Source organism: Halyomorpha halys, unplaced genomic scaffold, assembly GCF_000696795.3.
Source record: "Halyomorpha halys isolate HHAL.00 unplaced genomic scaffold, Hhal_1.1 Scaffold302.1, whole genome shotgun sequence".
Lineage (NCBI taxonomy): Eukaryota > Metazoa > Arthropoda > Insecta > Hemiptera > Pentatomidae > Halyomorpha > Halyomorpha halys.
This window is the reverse complement of record NW_027110436.1, coordinates 1,235,687-1,259,853: the sequence shown is the minus strand read 5'-3', so window position 1 is coordinate 1,259,853 and position 24,167 is coordinate 1,235,687. Positions and strand designations below refer to the sequence as shown.

The 24,167-nt window shown below is 30.0% G+C and overlaps 1 protein-coding gene across 3 annotated transcripts in view; it reads left to right on the top strand.

Moving 5' to 3' along the window:
• LOC112210040 (oxysterol-binding protein-related protein 1) overlaps positions 1 to 24,167 on the top strand; it is a 276,142-nt gene that overhangs the window by 2,332 nt on the left and 249,643 nt on the right. For 2 of the 3 annotated variants that reach the window (XM_067048632.1, XM_067048630.1), the window contains exons 4-13: positions 177 to 377; positions 573 to 717; positions 2,241 to 2,386; positions 3,260 to 3,475; positions 4,656 to 4,775; positions 7,187 to 7,324; positions 8,114 to 8,197; positions 11,243 to 11,402; positions 14,117 to 14,182; positions 16,914 to 17,064. In XM_067048632.1, coding sequence (XP_066904733.1) covers positions 177 to 377; positions 573 to 717; positions 2,241 to 2,386; positions 3,260 to 3,475; positions 4,656 to 4,775; positions 7,187 to 7,324; positions 8,114 to 8,197; positions 11,243 to 11,402; positions 14,117 to 14,182; positions 16,914 to 17,064 — 1,427 coding nt within the window. The remainder of the gene's footprint in view (positions 1 to 176; positions 378 to 572; positions 718 to 2,240; positions 2,387 to 3,259; positions 3,476 to 4,655; positions 4,776 to 7,186; positions 7,325 to 8,113; positions 8,198 to 11,242; positions 11,403 to 14,116; positions 14,183 to 16,913; positions 17,065 to 24,167) is intronic. The other variant, XM_067048631.1, reaches the window with a different exon arrangement.

Below are 24,167 nucleotides of genomic sequence, written 5' to 3'. Positions count from 1 at the left end.
TTAGTTGAACTTTACTTCTTAGTAACTTAAAATTTTTTGTTCATTACTAAATATTCATTTTGGATCCAAAAATTCAGAAAATGTTTACAGTGGATTGTTAACACATTATCCAATGTCCTATAACTTGGCAAATTTATTATTGATGAATGTTTTTAATGGTTACATTTTATTTACAGGACTTAGTATTGCTTTTGGTGGAAAAGAATGCTGATGTAAATATTCGAAATGGGGAAGGGCGTACAGCTAAGGAAGTTGGTGTTGAAGGCTGTGATGCTGTCAAATTATTGGCTGCTGCAGAACGTACTGATCTTCGAAGAAAAGAAGAAGCTTTACTCTCTGCTGCTAGGAATGGTGATCTGACTGCCATCAATACCATTGTAATTGAGCTTTTCATATTTTACAGTGAACTCTCATATGAGGAGATATATTTAGATAAGAAATATATTATTTATAAATTTTTCTTGTTTAGTTTATATTTTCTCCTATTCGAAATCGATAGTATGCAATTTGATTCAGGATGAAAACTGTTTTATTTATCTGATCATAAAAGTTATTACTTTCTTTGCTTAAAGCTGAAATGGGAGAGGCCACCCAATATTAATTGTACAGACAGTATGGGAAACACTGCGTTACATTGTGCTTCATACCGAGGGCATAAAGAGGCTGCAGTTCTCCTGCTTCAAAATGGTATAAATTCTACCATCAGGAATAACAGAGGTGAGGATATAAAGAAAAAAAAAATTTTAAAATAAATTTCTTAGTAATTTTTTTCTGAGGGTTGTTTTAAGATACCCAGTTGCTGATAAGGTAACCCAAAAGCAAAAGTTATAGATTTGCTGAACTATCCTGTAGGTCCCTGAACTATCCTTTTCTCATCCCTGATCGTGTCTTCAACACACTTTCCTTAGTACCCTTGTTCATCTTTGACTCATTGTAGAATTGATAATGTTCATTAATCTTTGCTTATATATTAGAATCATTCAAGCTATCAGTAATTGTTTGGTTATTTTAAAAAATGATACCTATAGTGTCATTTTAATCAAAGCTAAGCTATGTTATGAGTCTAAAACTATTCAGATGCTAAATTTGATGATTCATTAAGTTAAAATGAAATTGAATTAATCTATAATGATCTAAATTATGTTAGCCATTTTTTGTGAAAACTAATTTCTTTTGAATTTATATGCCTGTCGTGAACTTAAAATATTTTATTGACACTAAATGTTATATAATACTGAGGGTTTCAATTATCAAACAAATAGACAACAGTTAAACCTGAAAGGAAAAAAAAAACTTTTTTAGGCCGGATTAGTTTTGCAAAAGGAAAATGAAACTGTCTTTAAAATAAATATTTTAATTATATTATTTCAAATTCTTGAGACAAGGTAATTATTTATTAAATAAATCAAAAATTCGTATCCATTTTTGTCTCAACACTTTATTTTTCACCAGTCCAACATTTTGGCCATTCTAGCCATCAAGGACATCTTCAATATAATTTCTTCCTCACATTAATTTAAAGTTTTTTTTTTGCAGGCTATTCTGCACAGGTCATTTTCTTTATTATAAGTTAAAAGCCAATTTTTTAAAAATTTAACAATTAATATATTGTTGATAATCTTATATAGGAAAATTAAATATTAATGATTTTAAATTTTTAAAAAATAGGCTTTTAACTTTAAAGAAAATGACTTGGGAAGAATAGCCTGCAAAAAAAAACTTTAAATTAATGTGAGGAAGAAATTATATTGAAGATGTCCTTGAGGATGGCTAGAATGGCCGAAAAGTTGGATTGGTGAAAAATAAAGTGTTGAGACAAAAATGGATACAAATTTTTGATTTATTTAATAAATAAATATTTTAGTTGTAGGTTGGAGGAGGTCAGGCCGAAGCAAACTTTTCTTAAATGTTCTTACAAAATATTATCACCACGAATTTATCACTTTAATTTGAATGTTAAGAAAAGTCTAGTGTCTGGTGAATATTGGCCAAATGTTCCTCATCAATAAATTAAAATTTACATTAAAGTATATCAACTCAAAAACACTCTTTCCACATAAATATGCAGTTCTTAAATGAACTTTATGCTGAATTTATCCCTTTTTTGGGTTTTTGCTGTTTAACCCCAGCTATAATTTTTTTTATTTATTATGTATTCTATGCAGTTTCCATAAAACCTATTCACTTGGTTTTATTATCAAGAATTATATATGCGCTTCTATATTATATTTTAATTTTAGGTCAGACTGCAACAGATCTTGCGAAAGATTCTCAGATGAGCCAAGTGCTGTGTGTTCGTCCCGTAAGACAGTTACAAAAAACTGTTACTAGATTTGAAGGACAGCTCCTTAAACGTTCTAGATTCTTGGGGTGGAAACCAGCTTGGGTGAGTCAATCGTATTACAGATAGCTTGATCCAATTTATTTGGTAAAATGATATATCTTTTATAATATGATAATAATTGTTATGTATGGTGCTTTAATATGTATTTCATACCAATACACATGCCCAAATATTTTATTTCATTTGATAAAAACCTAATAAAAAAATAAAAGTAAGAGAATAAGAGATATTCACCAATGGATTGGTGGATAGGCCAAAGTTGAAGGGAAGTAAATTTGTCTATGAGTCGTCCATTTTTGAGTTTGCTGAAAATCGATTTTGAGCTCCCAATGAGGTAGGTATAAGGATAAAAAATTTGGACATATTTGTTTTCTTCATTGACACAGTTCAAGAGTGAAAGAAAATCACTAGCTTATAAAATATACAATGGAGTTCTGTTACATGCAGTAATCTGTCAACATAAACTTATGTGTCGTCTTACCAAGAAATGAGATTCGTGGACACTTTGGAAAATACTGAGACACAGATTGAATTTCTAGAAACTTAATTTTTTTTTTTGCAAGGGAGATGGATCTAGAATTTTCACTTAGCCTTGAATAAAAAAGTTGCAGTATTAAATCTTGGTAGATGAATCACTTATGACTATAGAAAAAGTTTACAATCTTTGTCCTGATAAAAAAGCCTACATAGAATTCTCATGTATTAGTGTGTCAAGAAATTGACTGAAAAGAAATTATTGCAAGACCTGAGAAATAATGCCTGATTTCAATTGATTTTCATTGAATTTTTTTTTTTAGACATTCTTTCTTTTAAGGATCTCTTTTTATCATGAATAAAGTTCTAAATTTGAGTAATAGAAGGTAAAATAAAATTAAAAAATCTTGAATAAATGTTCCATTTTTTTTTTCTATGCAGGCGGTTCTTGAGAGAGGAGTTTTAACATACTTTACAACCCGTGCTGATGCAACCTCAGGTGTAAAAAGAAGAGATTTTAAATATTTAGACGGGGCCAAAGCTGAACCAATAGATTTAGCACCGTCAGCATTCCATGTTCATTTCTCCGATGGCACAACGCATAGACTGTCTGCACCCATTTCTTCTGAGGACCCTACTGGTCAGCTTGCTAGGCAGGTATGTGGTATTTTGTTTTTAAGTAACATTCAAAGTTTGTGTTTGGATCGAGAACCAACTGATGATGTTATTGCTTCCATATATCTTCTTAATTTTTATGACAATTTTGTTACTCAATTAAAATAATTTGTAAGGCATAAATTTAATATATTTTACAATACCCATTATTGTCTGTTACAGTTGGTGGTATATCTTTTCATTGAATTAACTTCTTTAATATCTTAAGAAAATTCCTCATGGTATATCTCAAAATCTAATAATAATTTCTTAGGGTTCTCTATTTCAGTTTCATCTAATTGCTATAATGCTGAGGACTGCCTGAAACCTAAATATCACAAAATTTGTTTTCTCTAATAAATATACATTAAACAGTTTGTCTCTGAACTTTTTGAGACTACTAAAAATTATTCTTTCGTTCAAACCAAATATATTTCACTACACTTAAAGATGGATATATATTGTCTACTATAAACATTCTAAATTAAAGCATTTTTATTTATCCAAAAGGTTTGTTTTTATGCAAAAAAGATTGTTTTTTGTCTGTCAATTTCAACCATATTTCTTATCTGAATTTATGATGTTGAGCTTTCATTGATTCAAAAATTTAATGTTCTTTAATTCTTGAAAGTTTTTACAAGGATGCTCCATTTTGTAGATACAAATCAATAACTTGAAAAAGTCTTAACATTTTTTTTTTATGCCATTATCTAAGCAAGCATCGTGTGATGCTTCAAAACTAACATACTTCTACTTGAAGCCAAATAAAGTGATCAAAACATCTGCTTTCCAAAATTTATTTCCATCAATAGTCCTATAGGGTCTGATTTTACTGATCTTTTATTACATGGTAGTTTTGAGAACTATCAAATGATAAATTGATGTATTTATTTTTATGTTGTTCAAGATTCACTTAGGACTTAACTTTAGATTAAAAATGTAGTTTGTAGGTTTTGGAATTAAGGTCACAATACTTGGATTTTTGTGCTTTATTGTTAGTAGAAACTTCTCAATTGTTTTATTTCTAATGCCGTATTTTAATACTTTTATGAATTTCAACTTTAAGTGAATACAGAAAATATGCATTTTCATCATATTCTTAATTATTTTAATAAATTTGACATTCATTATTGTATTTTCTTATATATTTTCTTTTGTCTCATTGTTCAGTTTAATGTTTTAGAAGTGGCTGAGTGCTCTAAATGAACATATTGCATTTAATTCACACTATATGAACCAAGGAAGAGTCTCTGCTGATAGTGATGATGAGGATGCGCACATTAAGCCCCTGGGGTCTATGCAGGTAAATAATATTCTTCTTTTAGTCTTACTACTACCATAAAATATGATATTATAAAATAATATTTGTTTTTTGGATGTCTTTGGATAATAATGTTAGTAAAAACATTACAGAAAAACTTAATTTATAGTTTGAATGAATTAAAATTTGATAAATGATTCAGATAGATATGATTAATTACCATCATATAATATAGAATATTATTGTTGCCATAGGGATCTTGATCCCTGTTATACTTTAGTAACTTATACAGATATAATACAGACAAAGGTGGAAGAAAGTGATACTAGTAGTTTAGTTTTCTAAAGCCTTTCTAAGCTTTTTCTGGTATCAATGAGGTTCTCTTGACCAAAGATCTTAATTACTCCAGTCTTTTGTCAAATTCAAAAGATTTCCCCCTCTTTAATGTCTTGGTGATTTATAGGATGTTTCCATTACTATCTTTTCTATCGGAAAGGAGAGATTCTTCACCTTTTTGAGTATACTTTACGACTTTGAAATCATTTCTTCAAAGGCTGTATCACAATAGTAAAGGAAGCAAACTACTTTATTCTCTGTTTCTGTCAGTCAGTCTGTTTTATTCATTCCTGAAACTTTAGGCTGGAAACTTAAAGTTTCAGGACTGAAGCCGTCAGGCTTCAACAAGTTTTTTGACTTGACATAATACTGGAGGAAGATAAATTTAGTAGTTGTGTAAAGTTAGGAGGAGGGTGTGTGGGTTAGTACTCCATTGTGATCGAGGTTTTACATTTGTCTACTACTCCTGACTCCTTTTGATAAGCAGAACAATTAGAGCTTTGTAATCAAAAAGTAAACAGTTTGAATTGAAGTCTGTTCTAATTCTTGTAAATAATGAAAAAAAAAACAAATTTAAGTTTAACATAAATTATCATTCTAATTTTTATCTTTATTGATTGCTCCTAAAGGTTTATTAATAAAATTTAATTATTTCTGTACATTTTATTTTGTTAACTGTATACATTCCTGCCTTAATGAAAATTTATTAATTTTAATTGTATTAACTTCTCTGTAATTAGACCTTAAACGTTTGTATCCCAAAGTGTTGGTGGCATGAAGCTTAAGATGTTACTATGTGTTGAGAATACTGAAATGGAAAAGAATTCTGTTAGATTTATATAATCAGCTATTGTCAACTAAGAAGCATAGATATTATTATGAGTGAATATCTACGCAGCCTTAGAGTGTTGGAACAGCGTAACATCGACTAGGTATTTGCCAGATAAAAGCTGCAATTCTAAGTCATTATCAAGATATGAGACAGCCTGTAGAAACATGGATGGCCTGGAAGTCAGTGGATCAAACCCTATCTTTCTCCTGGGCAATAAAGATAAGAGACCATAAAAGTTCTGTACTATTTTGCCTATTTTTTGAAGTAAATAATAAAACCTTTTTTTGATTAGGCCCATTTCTATAAGGAATATGTACAGATATATAAAATAAATAGATAAAAAAAATAAAAATGGTTTTGAGTTCCTCCACCCACTTTAGGGAAGTGAATAACCAGGCATGTTATGAATAACATAGCCATGCATTATTTCACTCACTCACTCACTGTTGGGCGCTACAGTCCTTGTAGGACCTAGGCCTTTGCCCCACCATTCTTCCCCATGCCTTGCAGTCTCCAGCGAGACTCCTCCAATTTTCAATTCCCATCCCTCTCAAATCATCCAGTCCCCGACGCCTGGATCTGCCCCTTTTCCTTTTTCCTCCTAGTGCACCATTTAGCATCCTTTTAGCATGGCTCCATCCTTTCCATATGTCCCAGCCATCTTAGCCTGCTCTTCTTAATAGCACAGAGGTTATTAGGCTCTCCATACAATTCTTTTAGTTCGTCATTACTTCTGATTCTCCCGCTATGCTCCTCTTTAACAGCTCCAAAGATCTTTCTCAGGACTCTTCTCTCCCAAACCAGTAGAGCTCTTCTATTTTCCTTGGTTAGAGTCCATGTCTCACTGCCATTCATTACCACTGGCCTAATTATTATTTTGTACAATAAAGGATTTGCTTTCCTGGAAAGACTTTTGTATCGGAGAGCTTTTTGCAGGGCATTGAAACATTTGTGACACTGGTTCCTGCTACCATTCTGCCCTTAATTTCTACTTCTAAATCATTGTTCTTCGTCACAACTCCTCTCAGGTACTTGAAAGTACTGCAGCTGTGAAACATGTTTTCCCCCTCATCCACATTACCTCTTCTCTCTCCGGTTTGTCTAGAGGTTTTCATATATTTAGTCTTTTCACTATTTATATTAAGTCCTAAATCCTGTGCTGCTCTCCATGCATTATTTACTAAAGTTAATTTTGAATAAATAAATATGTAAAGTATTTTTATTAATATTATTATTAATTGATACGGTTTTCTAATTTTAGTCTTTTGTAATTTGACCATTATAGGATTCATTACAAACAGCTTCTGCACGATATCAGCTACTTGAGACAAGACTTCAAGAAATTAGCGGTATACTTGAATCAGGTGTTAATGATCCTGATACCGCAATTCCTCAAGCATTAAAAGTACTTGGACTTCATTTGGTATTCTTTATTGTTTTTTTTCCTTTACTTTTATTTATTATTAAAATTTCATTATTTAATTGTTTTTTTGGTTTTTTTTTTATTTTACTTATTTTTACAAACTTTCCTGGGAAACACCTATGTAAACAAGCATGTATTTGAATATATATTTTATTATCTTTTATTATATTATTTTAGCATAGATCATTTGTGTTTTTATAGCTCTTAATTTATGCATATTAAGTATTGAAAACATTTTTTCCTAAAATTGGTTGTTGCTATAAGTATTATTAGCTAACTAAGGATTTATAATTTGGAAGCGATGGGAAAAATCACATAAAATTAACATTGTTTTTGACTGTGGATCATCCATTAATGGTCCAATAGTGGATCAACCTTTAAACAAAAATTATTCACTTTTTGAAAGATTAGGAGTATTAGATGATACTTAAAAATTAAATACAATTTTTGTTTTTAAATAATCATAAAATTAAATTATGAAAGTCTAATTAAGTCATATTTATTGATAAGTTATAAATATACATTTTCTTTATATATATTTTTTTTATTATATGTGTTCACTTTTAACATTCCCCATCTAAGTAATTGTCTTATAAATTAGGATGGTGTAAGGAAATTTAGTAACAGTCAATATGGCTTCCTGTAAAAAGTTACTTAAATAAAGTACTTAACCAGTTCTAATATATCTTAATGTATTGTCTATAAATAATGTTTTATCTTTTATACTTCATGTTTTATGATTTGATATTTCATTTTCAATTAATACAGAATTGTTCTTTTTATGTTTAGAGATTTGAAGAACTCACAGATACTGCCTCAAGTATGCTCCATTCTTTAGTCCATTCTCTGAACTTGATTAAACAACAAGAAGAGGTAATATTTTTTATATTATATTTTTAGAAAACTGTTTTTCCTTGTTTTGATTGTTGTATTTTGTTTGTTTCTGGTTGATTTTTTGGTGAGTGACTTCACAATGATTTTGTTTTTCCACATTTTCACAAGTAAATTAAGCACTAACACAATTGTCACTAGTAAAACCTCTAAAGAGGGTTTAAAATGATTTTCAAAGCACTTCATGATACCATAAGATTTTTATGTACTTGTAAACATCCCTGACTATAATCAACACTACCAGTGAAGGCCATAAGAATCGATGGGTTATCACTGCTTCTCAACTTCCAAGCTTCCACCTTTTCTGATAAAAACTACATATATATACTGGTACTGGTAATGATGGGGGGAACAAGTCGTCTGGCAAGTGTGCAGTTGGTCCTTTGTGCCTACCCCAAGACAAATCAATGGAATGGCTCTTTTATGTATTTTATTCCTGCATATCGAACCTTTTTGACTTTCTATTGAAATTTAAAAGGAAGCCTCATTTTCTGTGATTCTATCAGAGCCTGCATCTTAGTAGCTAGTAGTAGTAGTAGCCTCCATCTTAGTTACGTATACTGGCCACAATCTGCTATGTAATGTAAGGCAGTTTCCAGGACCTATGCACTTAAGAAGCAGGTTTCATCCTGAACTACTCCACAAATCTTGAGATGTCTTTTAAGTCTGCAATGACCTGTAAGAACTCCTGTTAACAATCGGAGTTCATTTTTATTTAGGCCCAGCAGCCACTTAGTTTTAGAAGTAGAGGGTTTAGTTATTAATATCTTGGCCTGTCTCAGCCCTATACATTCCCCCAGTCCTTGCCTGATATCTTCCATGTCCAGCCAAGAATTACTTTTCTCTGATGCCTTTTAGAAATGTCTAGGAATGGTTCTAGTCCTATGTATATATATAATTTTTATCAGGAAAGATGATATTTTGGGAACTGCTTTCTTCACTAGAACTGAAAAATATTTCTAAAATTTCGGGATAACTGAAAATGATATGTTCCTTTGGGTCTTAGTTCATCTCTTGAATGAGCAGAAGTCGAGTAATCGGTATAATGTTTGTGATGTTAATGTATTGTTTTGTATACCAAATTATTATTGATTTACTTAGATCACAGCTGTTGACATCTGCTCACTCAAGCATTGAACCAATTTCTAACGGATTCTTTTCAGTTGAGGTCAGGATCTAACATCCTATGTTAGTTTATTGGGTTAAATTTTTTTTTAATCTATTTTTTGTTGTAATAAATTTATGTAATTAAAATATGATTTTTTTATTATACCGTTAGTAGTTCTTGTGGCAGCCTAGAGAAATGCTAATTATTATCAGGAATGTTCCCTATTATCTGTTTATGTCATTGAAAAACAATTAATTAACTCCTAAAATTTTATATTATATTTCATTTTTTCCTCTAGAAAACAGTGGTTGATTTTTAATGACTGAGATTAGTTGTGTATGTAATTACTACTATTCTGTTTTATAATTGTTTGCCTTGAAAAAATTTGTTGTAATATATTTATGTAATTAAAATATGATTTTTTTATTATACCGTTAGTAGTTCTTGTGGCAGCCTAGAGAAATGCTAATTATTATCAGGAATGTTCCCTATTATATGTTTATGTCATTGAAAAACAATTAATTAACTCCTAAAATTTTATATTATATTTCATTTTTTCCTCTAGAAAACAGTGGTTGATTTTTAATGACTGATATTAGTTGTGTATGTAATTACTACTATTCTGTTTTATAATTGTTTGCCTTGAAACATAGAGTTGCATTTAATGTAGTTTTGAATGTTTGTGCTTCTATCATTTTCAACAAAAAAGTATTAAAATAAAAATTTACTTTGTATATGATTTTATACTTTTATTTACTTCCACCATTGAGCTAACTGAAAAATTGTAACTATTATTATCATTTAACTATGAACTAATATGGGCGTTGATGACCTCAGGGTTTTACGCCCTTAAGCCCCAGACAACAACAACAACAACTATGAACTAACAAACTTAAACTGTACAAATAATTAAAACCAACATATATGTAACCTATAAAACATTAAAGCTCTACCAAAATATTAGTCATTTAGTTCTAATGGAAAAAAATAACTCCACTAGTTTATTATACCGTTAGAGGCTATCTCAATAACTAATGTAGCTGTGGCTAAAAGATTTTCCTCGTTAATAATGACACATAGTTAATAAATGGTATATTATTGTATAATTAAATGTTCTTTAATATAAGGTTAGGTCTTATCCTCATCCTAATAGTCCAACAGGGCTTTTATCCTGTTTTTTTCAATCCTGAATTTCCTAAAAAAAATTTTCTGAAGTACCTTTATTTTTGTTTATTTGAAATAATTAATGATCTCTTGTTGTTAATAGTTGTAAAAATGGATAAATATGAATTATGAAAGAATTTTATAACCAACTACAGGAGAAAAAATATTTTTCTAGGTTGGAAACAATTTTCCAGAAATAAAAGTAAAATATAGATGTATAATATTGGAAAGCCAAAAATTTGACAAATATTTTAATAAATTAATAAATATTATAATAAATAAAATGTTTGTTCTTTCAATAATTTGACTATTATCAAACTGAGGAACGTATGTACAATATGGCTTTTCCATTGCGCCAATGTGATTAATGTTATGTTTTCATGGTTAGACCAAAATTAATTTTTTACTTCCACTTAACCTATATACAGAAAATTAGATAGGAGGAGTATTGCTGACATGAATTATAAAAAAATTACTCTTTTCAAAGGAGTAAAAATTAATTTTGACCCAAAGTTGGATGGTTAGTGACAGTTGTGTGATATGTGTCTGCACCAGATTTTTATTATAGCTGGGAAAAAGTTTGTCAGAAATTGAAGGTAGGAATATTAACTAGAGCAGCAGATAACAAACACTTTTTCCAATATAGATCCCATTTTGGTTCAACAAGAAACAAACAAATGTTTTGTTGAAATGTATAGTTATGTACAGCGATGTGTAGTTATATTACTTGATGTTAAGTTAAATGTTTAAATTAGGTGAGAGTTATACAATTAAAGCAAGAACAGGAGAAGTGCAGGGTTCTTGAAGAAGCATTGAATGTTCTTGCCAAGGAGCACCATGAGCTAGAACAGTCAATGGCTTCACATTTATCCAGCAGTCCACCTGTCTCACGTCGTAGTAACTCCACTTCTTCTTGTGAGTTTTTTTTTATTTTTATTTGTTTTATTTTTCAGTTTTTATGACCCATTATTATTTTTATTTGTGCCTCTCATTGATCTTAACTTTGCATGATATGTCATTATGACTTACCTAGGCTTTATTTTTGTTTATTATTAGAAAAGTGTATTTTTTTAGTGCTTGCTCATCATGAATTTTAGTATGCCTTTTTGGCTTCTATTTTTAGCACAAGCTTATTTTTTGCATGTTTTTTTTTTAAATAGCATTTCTTAGTTTAAATTAACATTCTACTTAAGTAAAAGCTACTTAAAATTAATAGTATAATTTCGTATAAGTCGTAAATTGGTATCAATATTAGTCAATATGGCACTTTTGAATGTTACTTACTAGTTTTAGTAAACTATCTTGTAAAAATTACAAAAAAATAACAAAATTCTAATGACGCATAACTGAATGTAATTTTATTTAAATGTCATTTACTTCTTTATTTGTTTTTTATTTCATTTTCATATATTGTTCTATGTAGATTTACCTGACTCAGTGGTTCCTAAAAGGTGGTCTGCAGACCACAGGTGGGCTATGAGAGCCTTGGTAATGGGCTGCAGAAGGTTCTGACAACACATATTTTGTGAAGACTTACTGTCATAACTGTTGTTTTATTCCAAATTTTTGAGTTTGAAAGGTCTTAAACAAGGAAATTTTCAATAAAGGTACCTCAAAATGCATTTTTTAGAGAATTAATTTTTAAACATTTCCCAGGTTGTACCCTTTAACCCTTGTCGGAAGTGAGAGTGGTCCGCAGACTTCTAGAGTTGGGAACCACTGAGCTAAATGAATCAGCATATTATCTTCATTTAATGGGCTTCTTTATTAAATATTTACTGTGCTTTTTATCTGTTATTAGTTTTAGAAGTTTTTAATTTAGTTACAATTAAAGTTTTTGAAACTGTTAGTATGTTGGTTTCCTATAGTAAATATAACTTGATGCTTTTGTTATGACAGAAATAGCCGATAGTTCAACCTACATTTACCCACGGATGTTTTTCAACCCTCTTCTTCGCAACCATTAAATACAAAACAGAATCAGTTTTTTCTTCTTATTTTTCTCTTTATTTTAGTTGGATTAAACAGAATTTGAAAAAAAAAAAGTTATATATCTTCATTACGATAGATAAAATAGAAAGGTGTCCCCATACAAATTTATTGTTTTTAATTTTTTTATGTGTAATGTGGCATAACTTTCTGTACCACATTAATTATATGAATTATAAATGACTAGAAAAATATTTTTTAGTAAAAACATTAGATGGGAAATTATTAGAACTTAGCTGTGGTTTTTATCTTGCTTTCTTAATTTTGGCAGGTTTTGTTGGAGCCTTTTGAACATTAACTTAACTACACAAAAAGGCTATTGTTGTCTCAAGTAGATTAATTTATTGATCTTGCCAAATTATCACCCATTTAGGCATCATATAGTAAAAGGATTTACCATTCAGACACAAGATATAACAAATAAAAAAGCAAAAAGATAACTCAAAAATAATTGGTGCTCAACTCCATACAGCTTGTCCTGGTAACTAAAAGAGAACCTTCTCCTGGAAGAGAGAGGTTGCCAACATTAAAATATTTTAACTATTCTAAAATTACGATAAAGATTAAAAATTCATTAAAATCTTAAGTTCAAACAAAAAAAAAATAGATGGATATAAGCCCTTTGATCCACCTCTACACATTACTGTTTGGTATAGATTGCCAGTGTAATAAGTTGCTTAGCATTAACTTTAAATTCTTTCCTCAGATTAGTTGCTGAAGATCTTTCTGTAGCCAGCATTCCTGATTTTTGTGTCTGACAGGAAGATGAGTTGAATCTCATGTGAATTGACCCTGAAGCTTGTTGAACCATCCATTAGAAAATCAGTCACATTTTTTAAGCTTCTTGGTGATTCTGGCTTTAATAGTCTTAATAGGAAACTGCGAATTTTTAAATTAAAAATTGGAGGATGATGAGATTAGAGGATTTTAGGGGCTAAAGATGGTTTAAATTATAGTTTTAATGCTTTTTCGAAATCTTCATATGAGGTCTAGGGCTATTGCAGGTGTCAAAAAGGGTTTATGTGATCGGAATGTGTAAATGTAGAAGACTTTAGGTTGTACTCTTAGTGGGTTAATAATATGAATGAACTTTATAGGGCTTTAAGCTCTTAGTCCATGATACATATTTATATTTGTGTGGGAAAAATTGGCAGTATTGGTCTGAGTCTGGCTAATAAGTGTTGTATAACCACAGGTTATAGAAACATTGTTACTTCGGGTTTTAGTGACCTCTTGGAAGTCCCTTGCATATGTAAATAAAATTCTGTATACTATTACTTGGAAATTCAAAATTAAGTTTCTGTATTTCATGATGCAATAAGAATAAAATTAACATTCTTATGGCTTATAAAGTACTTGAAAAATATATTTTGTCAATATTAAAGTACTTGGTTCCTGACTGAAGTTGAAAACATCTTAAAAGCAATATTCCTCAATCAAAATAATTATGGCATAAATTAGCCAGCTGGCACAAAATTACTAAAATTTATAGAATTGTTTTACATTTTATCTGTAATTATGAAAATTATTATTTTGCAATAAACTGTAGTATTATTATTTGAAAAATATCTAAAAATCATTTTTTCTCCTTTTAAGAAATATTTATTTTTAGCAATAAATTTTGGTTGCATTTGTTCTAGTTCGGAAACGCAATCCACGATACTACGATATATCTGATGATGAATTTTATGATGCATTTGAAGCAGGTAAATGAAAATACTGTCCTTTTACATTAAATTTTGAATTTGACTAGATGTAATTTGGCAATTATTTTTTTAATAGTTGATTTGTATTAATAGATTTGATTATTTTTTTTTTGTTTAGCCTGAGAAACCGTATTTAATGATATTGTTTCTTATGAAAAATGTATTGGTTGTTGTATTAGAGCAAATTAATCTCAACAAATAGCCACGAATATTAACAGAGGATTTCGTATTCATATATAGGTTGAAATTGGTCTTTTGGGTACTTAGAATATTTATATTTAGAGATGCTTTCTTACAAAGTTTTGAGAAGGTGGCAAATAAGACCGTCGTCAGTTCATTATATAACTTTATTTTGATTAGCAAAGTTTCAGGAGCTGCTTTTCATCTCAAGAAAAAAAATTTATATAACTTTAATAACAGTTCTTGAAGATTATTTCTATAACTTTCTTTTGAAGTGTTCAATTTAAATAGTCATTAGTAGTTCCTAAGCAATTTATTATTCATTACTGTCACCATCATAATCCATTATCTTATTATCTTCAGCATATTTCTTTTTTTTAACTCAAATTTTTATAAGGTCAGCAATATTTACTGGTTTTGTCCTAAATAATTAAAATAATGAACTCAATAGTTTCATTAAAATGTTGAATGCTGATGTCGAAATTTGTTAGTATGTGAAAACCCATTTATTGAGAACGTCAGATTTATTACTTTAATTTATCATATAAAAACTGTTAAAGTGTTTTTTAAAAGTTAATTTAGAAGGTTAAATTTCCATTCTGTATTCCCTGATGCAAAGGATGATAAAAATTTCCATATTGTTTAAGGAAAAGCTGTTTTCAGGTATATTGTTTTGGAAAAGGTAATGACCATCAGAATGTTCCTTGACCTTTTAGAACAGGTTAACTTATTGAGGGTTTATTACATGTATATCTGTAAATTTAAGTTAGAGTAATATGCTTATGAAATAAAAATGTTTATGAGAAGGGGATTTGATTGTACACAGCTTTTCATTTGTGTTGGCATAGGCAGTTGTATTAAATTCCCTACCCTGAAGATGATGTCGGATTTGCATTGACTTGATCTTCTTTAATTAAAGTCATGTAAATAAATAATGAAATACTTCATGATATTTCCATATCCTGGTAAAAAAGTAACCAATTTCAAGAAAAAAAAAGTTTAGCCCCAGAAAAAGGACATTTTACATCGCTGTGCATTGTGTTAAATGAAGATTGGTTTTGTTAATCATGTTCCATTATTAATCTATTTCCAATGCATGATGTGGATTTAGCTATTTAATTGTTATATTAAAATATTCTACATTTTATTATTAATTAATATATGTTTTATTTTGTAATTAATATTTTGTTATTAGCATAGTAGATTTTATAAACTGCTTAAAGAACTTACAGTTCTTAGTGATGAGAATTTATTCGACTTAGTTTTGAATAATCCCATAGTGAGAACATAATGTGGTGAATGAAAATAACACAATTTAGCATGGCTGTATGCTCAACTAGAAATTCAGCCTCTATTTATCATTAAAATATTTATCTGATTTTTTTTTTTAAATAATAAATAGTTCACAGATTAGAAATGAGTGGAATTAATATAGATTTATATATTGATTTCATATCTAATGCAGTTTGTTAAGGTAGCCACCTATATAGAGTATAGCAATGTCTTATTTATTACCCTTACAATGGGTATAACATATTCTATTAACATTTCGATACTTATTGTTTACATCAGTAACTTATAAAATCTTATTAAAATTTCTATTTCTAATAAAATATCAATAAAATTTGATTTTGCTTTTACCAATCCATTAAAAATGTTTACATTTTTCTATTTACTGGTCTGAATAGAATGTATCGAAATATTAATAATAAAAATGTTATTAACTGTTTGTTAATTGCAATGCTACTGGTATCTTGGTGTACATGCACTTTTACATCTAGATGCTGATGTTGCATTGTTTAATTTTTATTATTAGTAGCTTAATTTTTTTATTAGTAGGCCGGTGTTTCTGTCCACTGATACTGATTATTTTGTTAGTGTCACTTACTAGAAATAATTTTGAAACTGATTAATATATGAATAACTTTTTATTTTCATGCAAAGGTTTCATAGCTAAGAAATAATGATTTATCACAATATCATTTGCTAATACTGCATTACTTTTAAAAGGAAAATTATATATGTTTATAGCTGTTGTAAGAGCATATTTGCATGCAATGAAATGAGTACATGAAAGATGGACAAATTTTATGATTTATTATATTCTGATCAGTTTATTCTTAAACATATCTAAAAACGTTTTTACAATGTTGTAATCCATATTATGTCAGTATTTGGGTTATAATAATAATGTTATTATCACTACACCCGCAAATTGGTTCTTGTAAAGTATATTGTGAAAAAAAAAAAAAAAAACTGTGTACCTTATAATCTATGAAGGCCTTATTACATGCTCCCTTGTTTTGATTGGCCTGGTTTGATATATTAAGCTTTTATCATATTTTAAAAATGAATTAATATTTATTTTTATTTGTATTTAAGGGTTGTTAATGTTATAAGAACAATTTTTATATTTCCTTACAAAATATCATTCAACAAATTGTAAAATAAATTCTAATTTATTATAGGAAGATCTTGTCTTTAAATTTTAAACGTTTATTAGAAGACTGATTCGGCGAAATGTTCCAATTAGTATTTTGTTATTATTCAGGTTCTGATGATGATACTTTAGTGACAGCTGGTTCAGATAGTGATACTCTTGTGTGTGTCCCTTCACCAACATCTTCAATTGCCACTCTAGCTTCTCTCCACTCATTCAGGTCAGCAATTGAGTTTGATGACATCAGATTCTCAAGACACAGGTATGTAGTAATTTAAGTTTGTGCTTACTTGCATGTTATCGCTTATGGTTGATGTTTTGTTTAATCGCTTATATCAATTTTTATTCATATGCTTTTATGTGTAGTCAAGTAAGTTTTTTTTTAAAACAAACTCTTGATTTTATCACAAATTATGGAAATTATTAGTTTTTTAAATTGCATCATATATTAGTTTTTATGAAACAATTTTTATATTATTCTATCTTTTATTTCTCTATTTTTTTTTATTAATAAAAATAAATCCTTATTGTTTTATTTATTATTTTGATTGATGTATGTTTGATACATAGTGATGTATGTATTTAAAGACAGCATACATTTATTTTAATAAAAGAAATTATTTAAACATCAAAAGTTTTAAAGGTTTGATAGTTAGGTAAGAGTTATAAAACTAATAATTATTCATGTAGCTCATCTTTTTGAATATAGCTGGTACACAAAACATCTATGATACTTTTTTGCTAAGAGAAGGATAACTTTTACTTTTCATCCTACTGCCAGAATAACTAAGTTATTATAATTGGGTCAAATTTCCTCATTTTGGTTTTCAGCAGATAATGAATTTTCAGTCTGTTAAGTTACAAAAAAAAAATATTTTGTTAGTCATTGGTTTTGTTTCTGGGTCATGATGATTTTGTAATTTTTTTGGTATCATGTGTATAGTAGACTGAAATATTGTTATACTGTAGACTCTACATTCAAAAACAGCATCAAAAATTTTAATGCAACTTACCTTAAATTACCTTCAAGTCTTTTGGTAGTTCGAACAAATCCGCTAGAAAAGTCTGGGAAAAATGTCACGACTAAAAGTAATTTTTATTTCCACATAACTTGTAAAATATTCATTATATCTCACTTGTATCATCAGTGTATCACTTGGATATAAAAAAAAAAATCGGACCTGTATTAGAAAAGATGCAGGCATTCTTGAACATCTTGTACTTAATTTCCTACCACCAAGGAAGTAGCAAAAGTATGATGATAGGGTCAAATTTTCAACGAGCAGTTTTCTACAACATGAAAGGGATCTATTCATCAGAAGTCTCATGACTTCTAAAAACGCATTTCGGCTCTTGTTTTTTTCTGTGCTACTGTTTATTTCTGGAACAGTTCAACGATTTTGTTGCTTATTTTTATTGTTTTTTAGGGGTTTGGTCCTGATACCTATGTCCATCCTGTTCGTAATAGCCGAAAAATCTTTTATTCTGGATAAATTCCACTTAACAAAAACATTTCTGAAGAGAAAATTATATATATTTTTTATTCTCAACGGTTCTAACGAATTTTTTGAGTGCTGAATCATTTGCTACCTCAGCTACAGGTTTAACAACGAAAATAGAAACAAGCACAAAATTTTAGAATTCTGTTTGGTTTTGGCTAAAAATTAAGCATTTTTCGATAGTGAACATGCTATAAGAAATTAAAGTAGAATCAATTTCCTATAAAATGCATATAATACATTATTTTTTTTAGAAAGACTAAGTTGCCGCTAGAGAGCGCTGTAAATATAGTTCAAATGCCGAAGGTTATTTTCAAGGAAAAAAAGTATAAAAATTTGTTGCTCAACGATTCTAGTGTTTTTCTCTTTAATCATCATGAGGAGTCCCCTTATCTTCGAAATTTTTCATAATCGAATCTACACGGATCCGACACACTAGAACACCAGATAAGTATCTCAATGTACCCCTTCAAGTATCAATGATCGAAAAAGGTAGTATCCAATTCGAATTATGTAACCACACGTAATGCAACCTACTAATTTAATATTTTTTTTCTTTTTTAGAGGGATCGGAAAAAAAATTCTAGTGTTTTTGGGTTGCTGAATCCGAATTTAAGGTCTGCTATTTCACCATCCGCCATATACACTAGGAAAGTAGAGGAAAACCCATATGTCATAAGTTTTTATCATAACTCAAAAACTAAACATTTTTCGAAAAAAAAAATTCTAAAAACTCCGCATATTACGTTGTATTTACTAGATAGTGCTAAAAAAAATCTCTTTTGACTTTCCTATCGGTCCCAAATATCAACGTCATTTATCTCAACTATTTTACAAGTCCAGATGTGCATTGTTCAAATCTGGCAGCTGTAAGGGAGTTTTATTTATTTTTTTCATAGATATCTGAAAAATATACTTTCTTTGCATTTAAAAAACACGAATTAATGAAATTTTTAATTGATTATTATGTATATTTTACTATGAATTATTTTTATTCCCATATATTATTGTTTGAAAAGATAATTTTTCGTTAATGGATTGTCAGCTGCCCAATTCACATTAACTTAATCTTATATATGTATGCGCTTTACAAACTGCGATTTTAGTGCTCATACATACGGATAATTAATGCAGGACCTACTTGCATTGTTAAAAATTAAAGTGAAATCTTAGATGAAAATTATATATTGCTCAATATCACTGTAATATGCTCCGAATATTCTTTAGAATTGCCATAAGCTATGTTGGATGTGAGAGAAGTTTTTCAAAATTTAAATTGATGAAAAATTATTTAAGATCTTCAATGAGTACTTTAAGGCAAACTTTATTGTCTTTTGAGCAACAGGTATGGAATGCCATAAACATTAAAAGTGCAATAAAAAATAAATAAATAGACGAATAAAGTTTTCTTTTTAATTCTTATAATTATATTTTTTTTTCAATAAAAATGTTAATAGTAAGAGTATCGCTTTAGTTTTAATTGGAAGCCGATTTGTGTTTTATAATCAATTCGGAAATAATTTAATTTTATCGATCGTCAAGGAATAATTATAAGTGTCCTATACTATTATATCAATGTCAGAGGCATACGTGTTAGAATTTTTGTAATAAGTCTGATTGTTATATAGGTAAACATATCTACATGACTTTTTACTTATAACCTGTACATTGTACAATGATGATTATTTTTGCCAATACGTTGTTTATAATTACCGTATATTTTAGTCTTTTGAATTGAAATACTCGCAGTTAATAATAACCCATTAATTGTATCCCGAACTCTCCAATCCCATATCACAGCCCTCGAAGATGGTGTCGTCGTAATTGGAGGATTAAGATAAATTCCAACAAATCCCATCAAATCACCTTTACCCTTCGTCGTAAACCTACTGACTGCCCTACAGTTTCATTTAATAATGTTACTCTTTCCCCTGTCGAACAGATCCCCTACCTTGGACTACATTTGGACAAGCGATTAACCTTGAATCCTCACACAAGACTGAAAAGACAGGAAACTGCACGTCGATTTCGACTATTACAGCACTTTCTAGACAAACGGTCTAAACTTCCTACACATTAGAAAAGACTGATCTACATGACTGTAATAAGGCCAATCTGAACATATGGAGGTGAGTTTTGGGGCTCCACTAAACCTTCGAACTCCTCTTGTATTCAATCCTTACAATCCAAAATCCTCAATGCTCCTTACTTTGTCACAAATAAAATCATACATAAAGACCTTAATGTTCCCTATGTAACCGTTCTAGCCCGAACCATATATAACTCCTTCCATTATAAACTTCCTAACTACTCAAACCCCCTAGTTTCTAACCTTGCATCCTCTTCCATTCCTGACAATCCTCCGAGGCGCCTGAAAAGAAGATGGACACGAGACCTGCTAATGTAAGACGTCATTAGAGTGCTGCCAATGGGTAGTTTCTCTACACGCCTGTAACACTCCAATTTAACCGAGATCAGATTTACTAAATGTATTATAATGTACAGTTGTAAATAGCAATAAATAAATATTTAAAAAAATATTAAAATACCTAAAAAAGAGGGCGGCGAAATTTTCATCAATTCTGGGTGGCAGACATCACGTTACGCCACTGAGATACAGAAGGTCCTCAACACTTCCAGGAACCAATTCTGTGCGAATGTTGAATGTCCAAAAGTAGAAAGATGTAAAAAAATATGCACCAAAAACAGTGTTTTAAAGTATCTATCTATCAAAATGTATACATAATAAAGTTAAAGAGACGTGTTAAGCCCTAAAGCACTTAACACGTCTCTTTAACTTTATTATGTATACATATTGATAGATAGATACTTTAAAACACTGTTTTTGGTGCATATTTTTATTTGTGTTTCCTGTATAAAGTTGTTAAGAGTTAGTTGAATATCACCCATTTTTTCTTTTGTTGATGAACATTTCTATAACATGCTGTGTCTTTCTCGATTGCTCTATGTACTTGAGATGTGCGTTCTCCATTGGGATCACATTCTTCCATGATTGTCAATGATTTGTCAAGATGTGTATTTTCATTTTATTTCTAAATGATCGCAAGCAATTTTTTATTTTTCCCTTTCAATATTCTGGGATTTTCTGCTTGGTAAACTAACAATGGCTTCAATTTTAAATCATCAGCTAAGTTTCCACTAAGAAGTAATGTCAATCGGTTTTTGGAAGGCTTATGTCCAGGAGCAACTGATTCTCCCTTCGATAAAAATGTAACATTAGACATCTTTTTACAAAACAAACCCGTCTCAACTACAGTCATTGAATATTTGACTAGGAGAAAATTCTCCATCTTCAATAATTTTGGATAGTAAGGAAATAAATTCTTTCGCATCATCTTTATCTGCATTGGCCGACTCCTTAATTTTACTCTTGTTTTTCAACATTGAACATATCGTAGATCTGTTTGCACCGTATAAACGTCCGATTGAAGCAAAAGATTGACCGTTTACAGAACGTTTAATTATTTCTATCTTTGTACCGAACGTATGAAGTTTATGAGTCCCTAATATCTTTTTGTTCGTATCAACTATTTATTTTCTAAACCTCTTTATTGATAAAGTATAAATATAATACTGATTATATGTTACAAAATAATATATAATACATTATACAATTTTTCTTCTTTTGCCTTACGGCAGTATAAGATTAGCAAACATTGTCCGCTGAAGGCGGTTTTACATTTTGTGGCTCTATAGCCGGGGGCTTACAAAGAATGGAGAGGGACCATTCCGGCTGGTGGTAATTCGTATCAACACTGCAGTTTTCCGCTTCTGACTCACGTTTATCACTTTATAAATGCGAAATGTTTAAACTTAAACAAATAAATTAGCAAAATACACAACACATTGACGCACGTCCTAATCCTAACTACATTAGGGGTATTCATGATGTTGTGTTAAATGTTAAATGTTTTATCATGTTAAATGTTATAACTATAAGATTGTGAGCAGCCCTATTTGAAGTCATGTTAAACGTTAAATGCAAAGAGCCCTAGCGGATTTTCTCAGCAACTTGTTGTATAAGCCTTTATGTTTATAACCTTCCTTCCAGACCCTCATGTTATTGTTTACTTCAGTTTTGATTTAAGTAATTAATTACAACATGCCTAGAGTGAGTGAAAAGTGGAATTTGTGTGAAAGTTTAGCTTATGAAATGAAATGAAAAAATAACTTTATTCTGGGACATATGTCCCCCAAGAATAATTACATGGTTCATATTGTGAGATTTTTATCTGGCGAGCTTTTACAAATTTTCAGATAGTAGAATGAAATTACATTGTTTTTTTTCCTCAAATGTATCATTAAAATTATCCATTCTGGTTTAATAACAGGGATATGAATACCACAAACACACGAAAGAACTGAGCTGTCACAACAACAAAAATGGCGGCGATCTCAACTGGTCTATTCTGTGACGTCATTCTCCATTTAACAGACCAAGTAACAGGCTCTCAGCCATGTTAAATGTTATTTCGTTTTACCACGGTAAAAGAAGCCAATTTTTTTCGATTTAACATGAGTTTTTCCATTTAACACGCTTTAACATGTTAAACTAAAGATCATGAATACCTACCCCTATTGTAATCCTCTGCTATCGGAGGATGGAGTTCTCTGTGAGCGTATAAGGTGGACATGTAAGGTTGTAGGGCTTAGTAACGAGCGGATCCCTAAAATGGTAATAAACACTAAACCAACGGGTAAACGTCCGAGGGGTAGACCGAAACGTAGATGGGAGGATTGTGTTAAAACAGATTTAGTGGAATTGAGTTTGGAGAGGCATCACTGGAAGGATGTATGCAGAGAGCGTTTGGTGGTATCGGCATTGAACCTTCGGCTCGTTAAGCCTTTATTATTTATTTATTTATTTAGTCCTCTGCGAGAGACATCCGATCGCAGAGGATGGATTAGTTGAATCTTTGAAAATGTGTGAAATAGCGAATTGTGCGATAGTCGAGGGTCGCATGTACATGGCGAAATGCCTTTACATTAAAATTGGTGATCCCACATCCGTTACCTTGTGTTTAGTGCAACTTTGCACTTTGGCGTGTTATACTATAACGTACTAATTAACAATAAAAAAGCCGTATGTAGTAACTTTTAAATTATCATAAATTCGTTTTGGTTCTCATAAATCTTATTAAATTAATCACCTAGAATAACAACTTATAAAACCAATATGTCCCACGTCCATAGCCTACCACTTTCAGTCTTAGTTAGGTTGAAAATAATGGAAGCTCTGTATATAATTCAGTCTCATTTTTTGGGAAATTACTATTGTTTTTAACTTATTCAGTAAGAATTAAAAGGAAAATATATTTTAGGTATTTATGAATGATATCTTAATATCGAACTTCCATGATGCAGTTGTATTTTTCCTGCTGGTAAAGGATTAGTTTTTCATTAGCTGATCCTTGTTTTCTCGGAACAGTTTAGAGGGAAATGAATGTTTCCGGAATCTTAAAGAGACTTCTCTTGGCTGTAAGTTGAAAATGAGCTCTGGCTACTGAATATTGAACACCTCAGTACAAGAACCTCTTCTTTCCGTTCAGATTATGAGAGTGTTTCGTGATTTATCAACAAACTTTTTTTAACAATTTTTAATATGGTTTCCAAACATATTTTAGTTGTAGACTTCGTAGCTTCTGTATTTCTTCTATCGTTAATATAAACAGGAGTACCAATGAAAAATTTCTTTTAATTTACAGGTTTTAGGATTGTTCGATTCTGTTGTGGCCAACCAGTCTTAATTTTAAAAAATTGCAAGTTGCGTGTTCATTTACGCAAGGGTGTTAAGGCTAAATGTACCCTTCCTGGGACGCACCAGAATTTACTTTTCTATTTACTC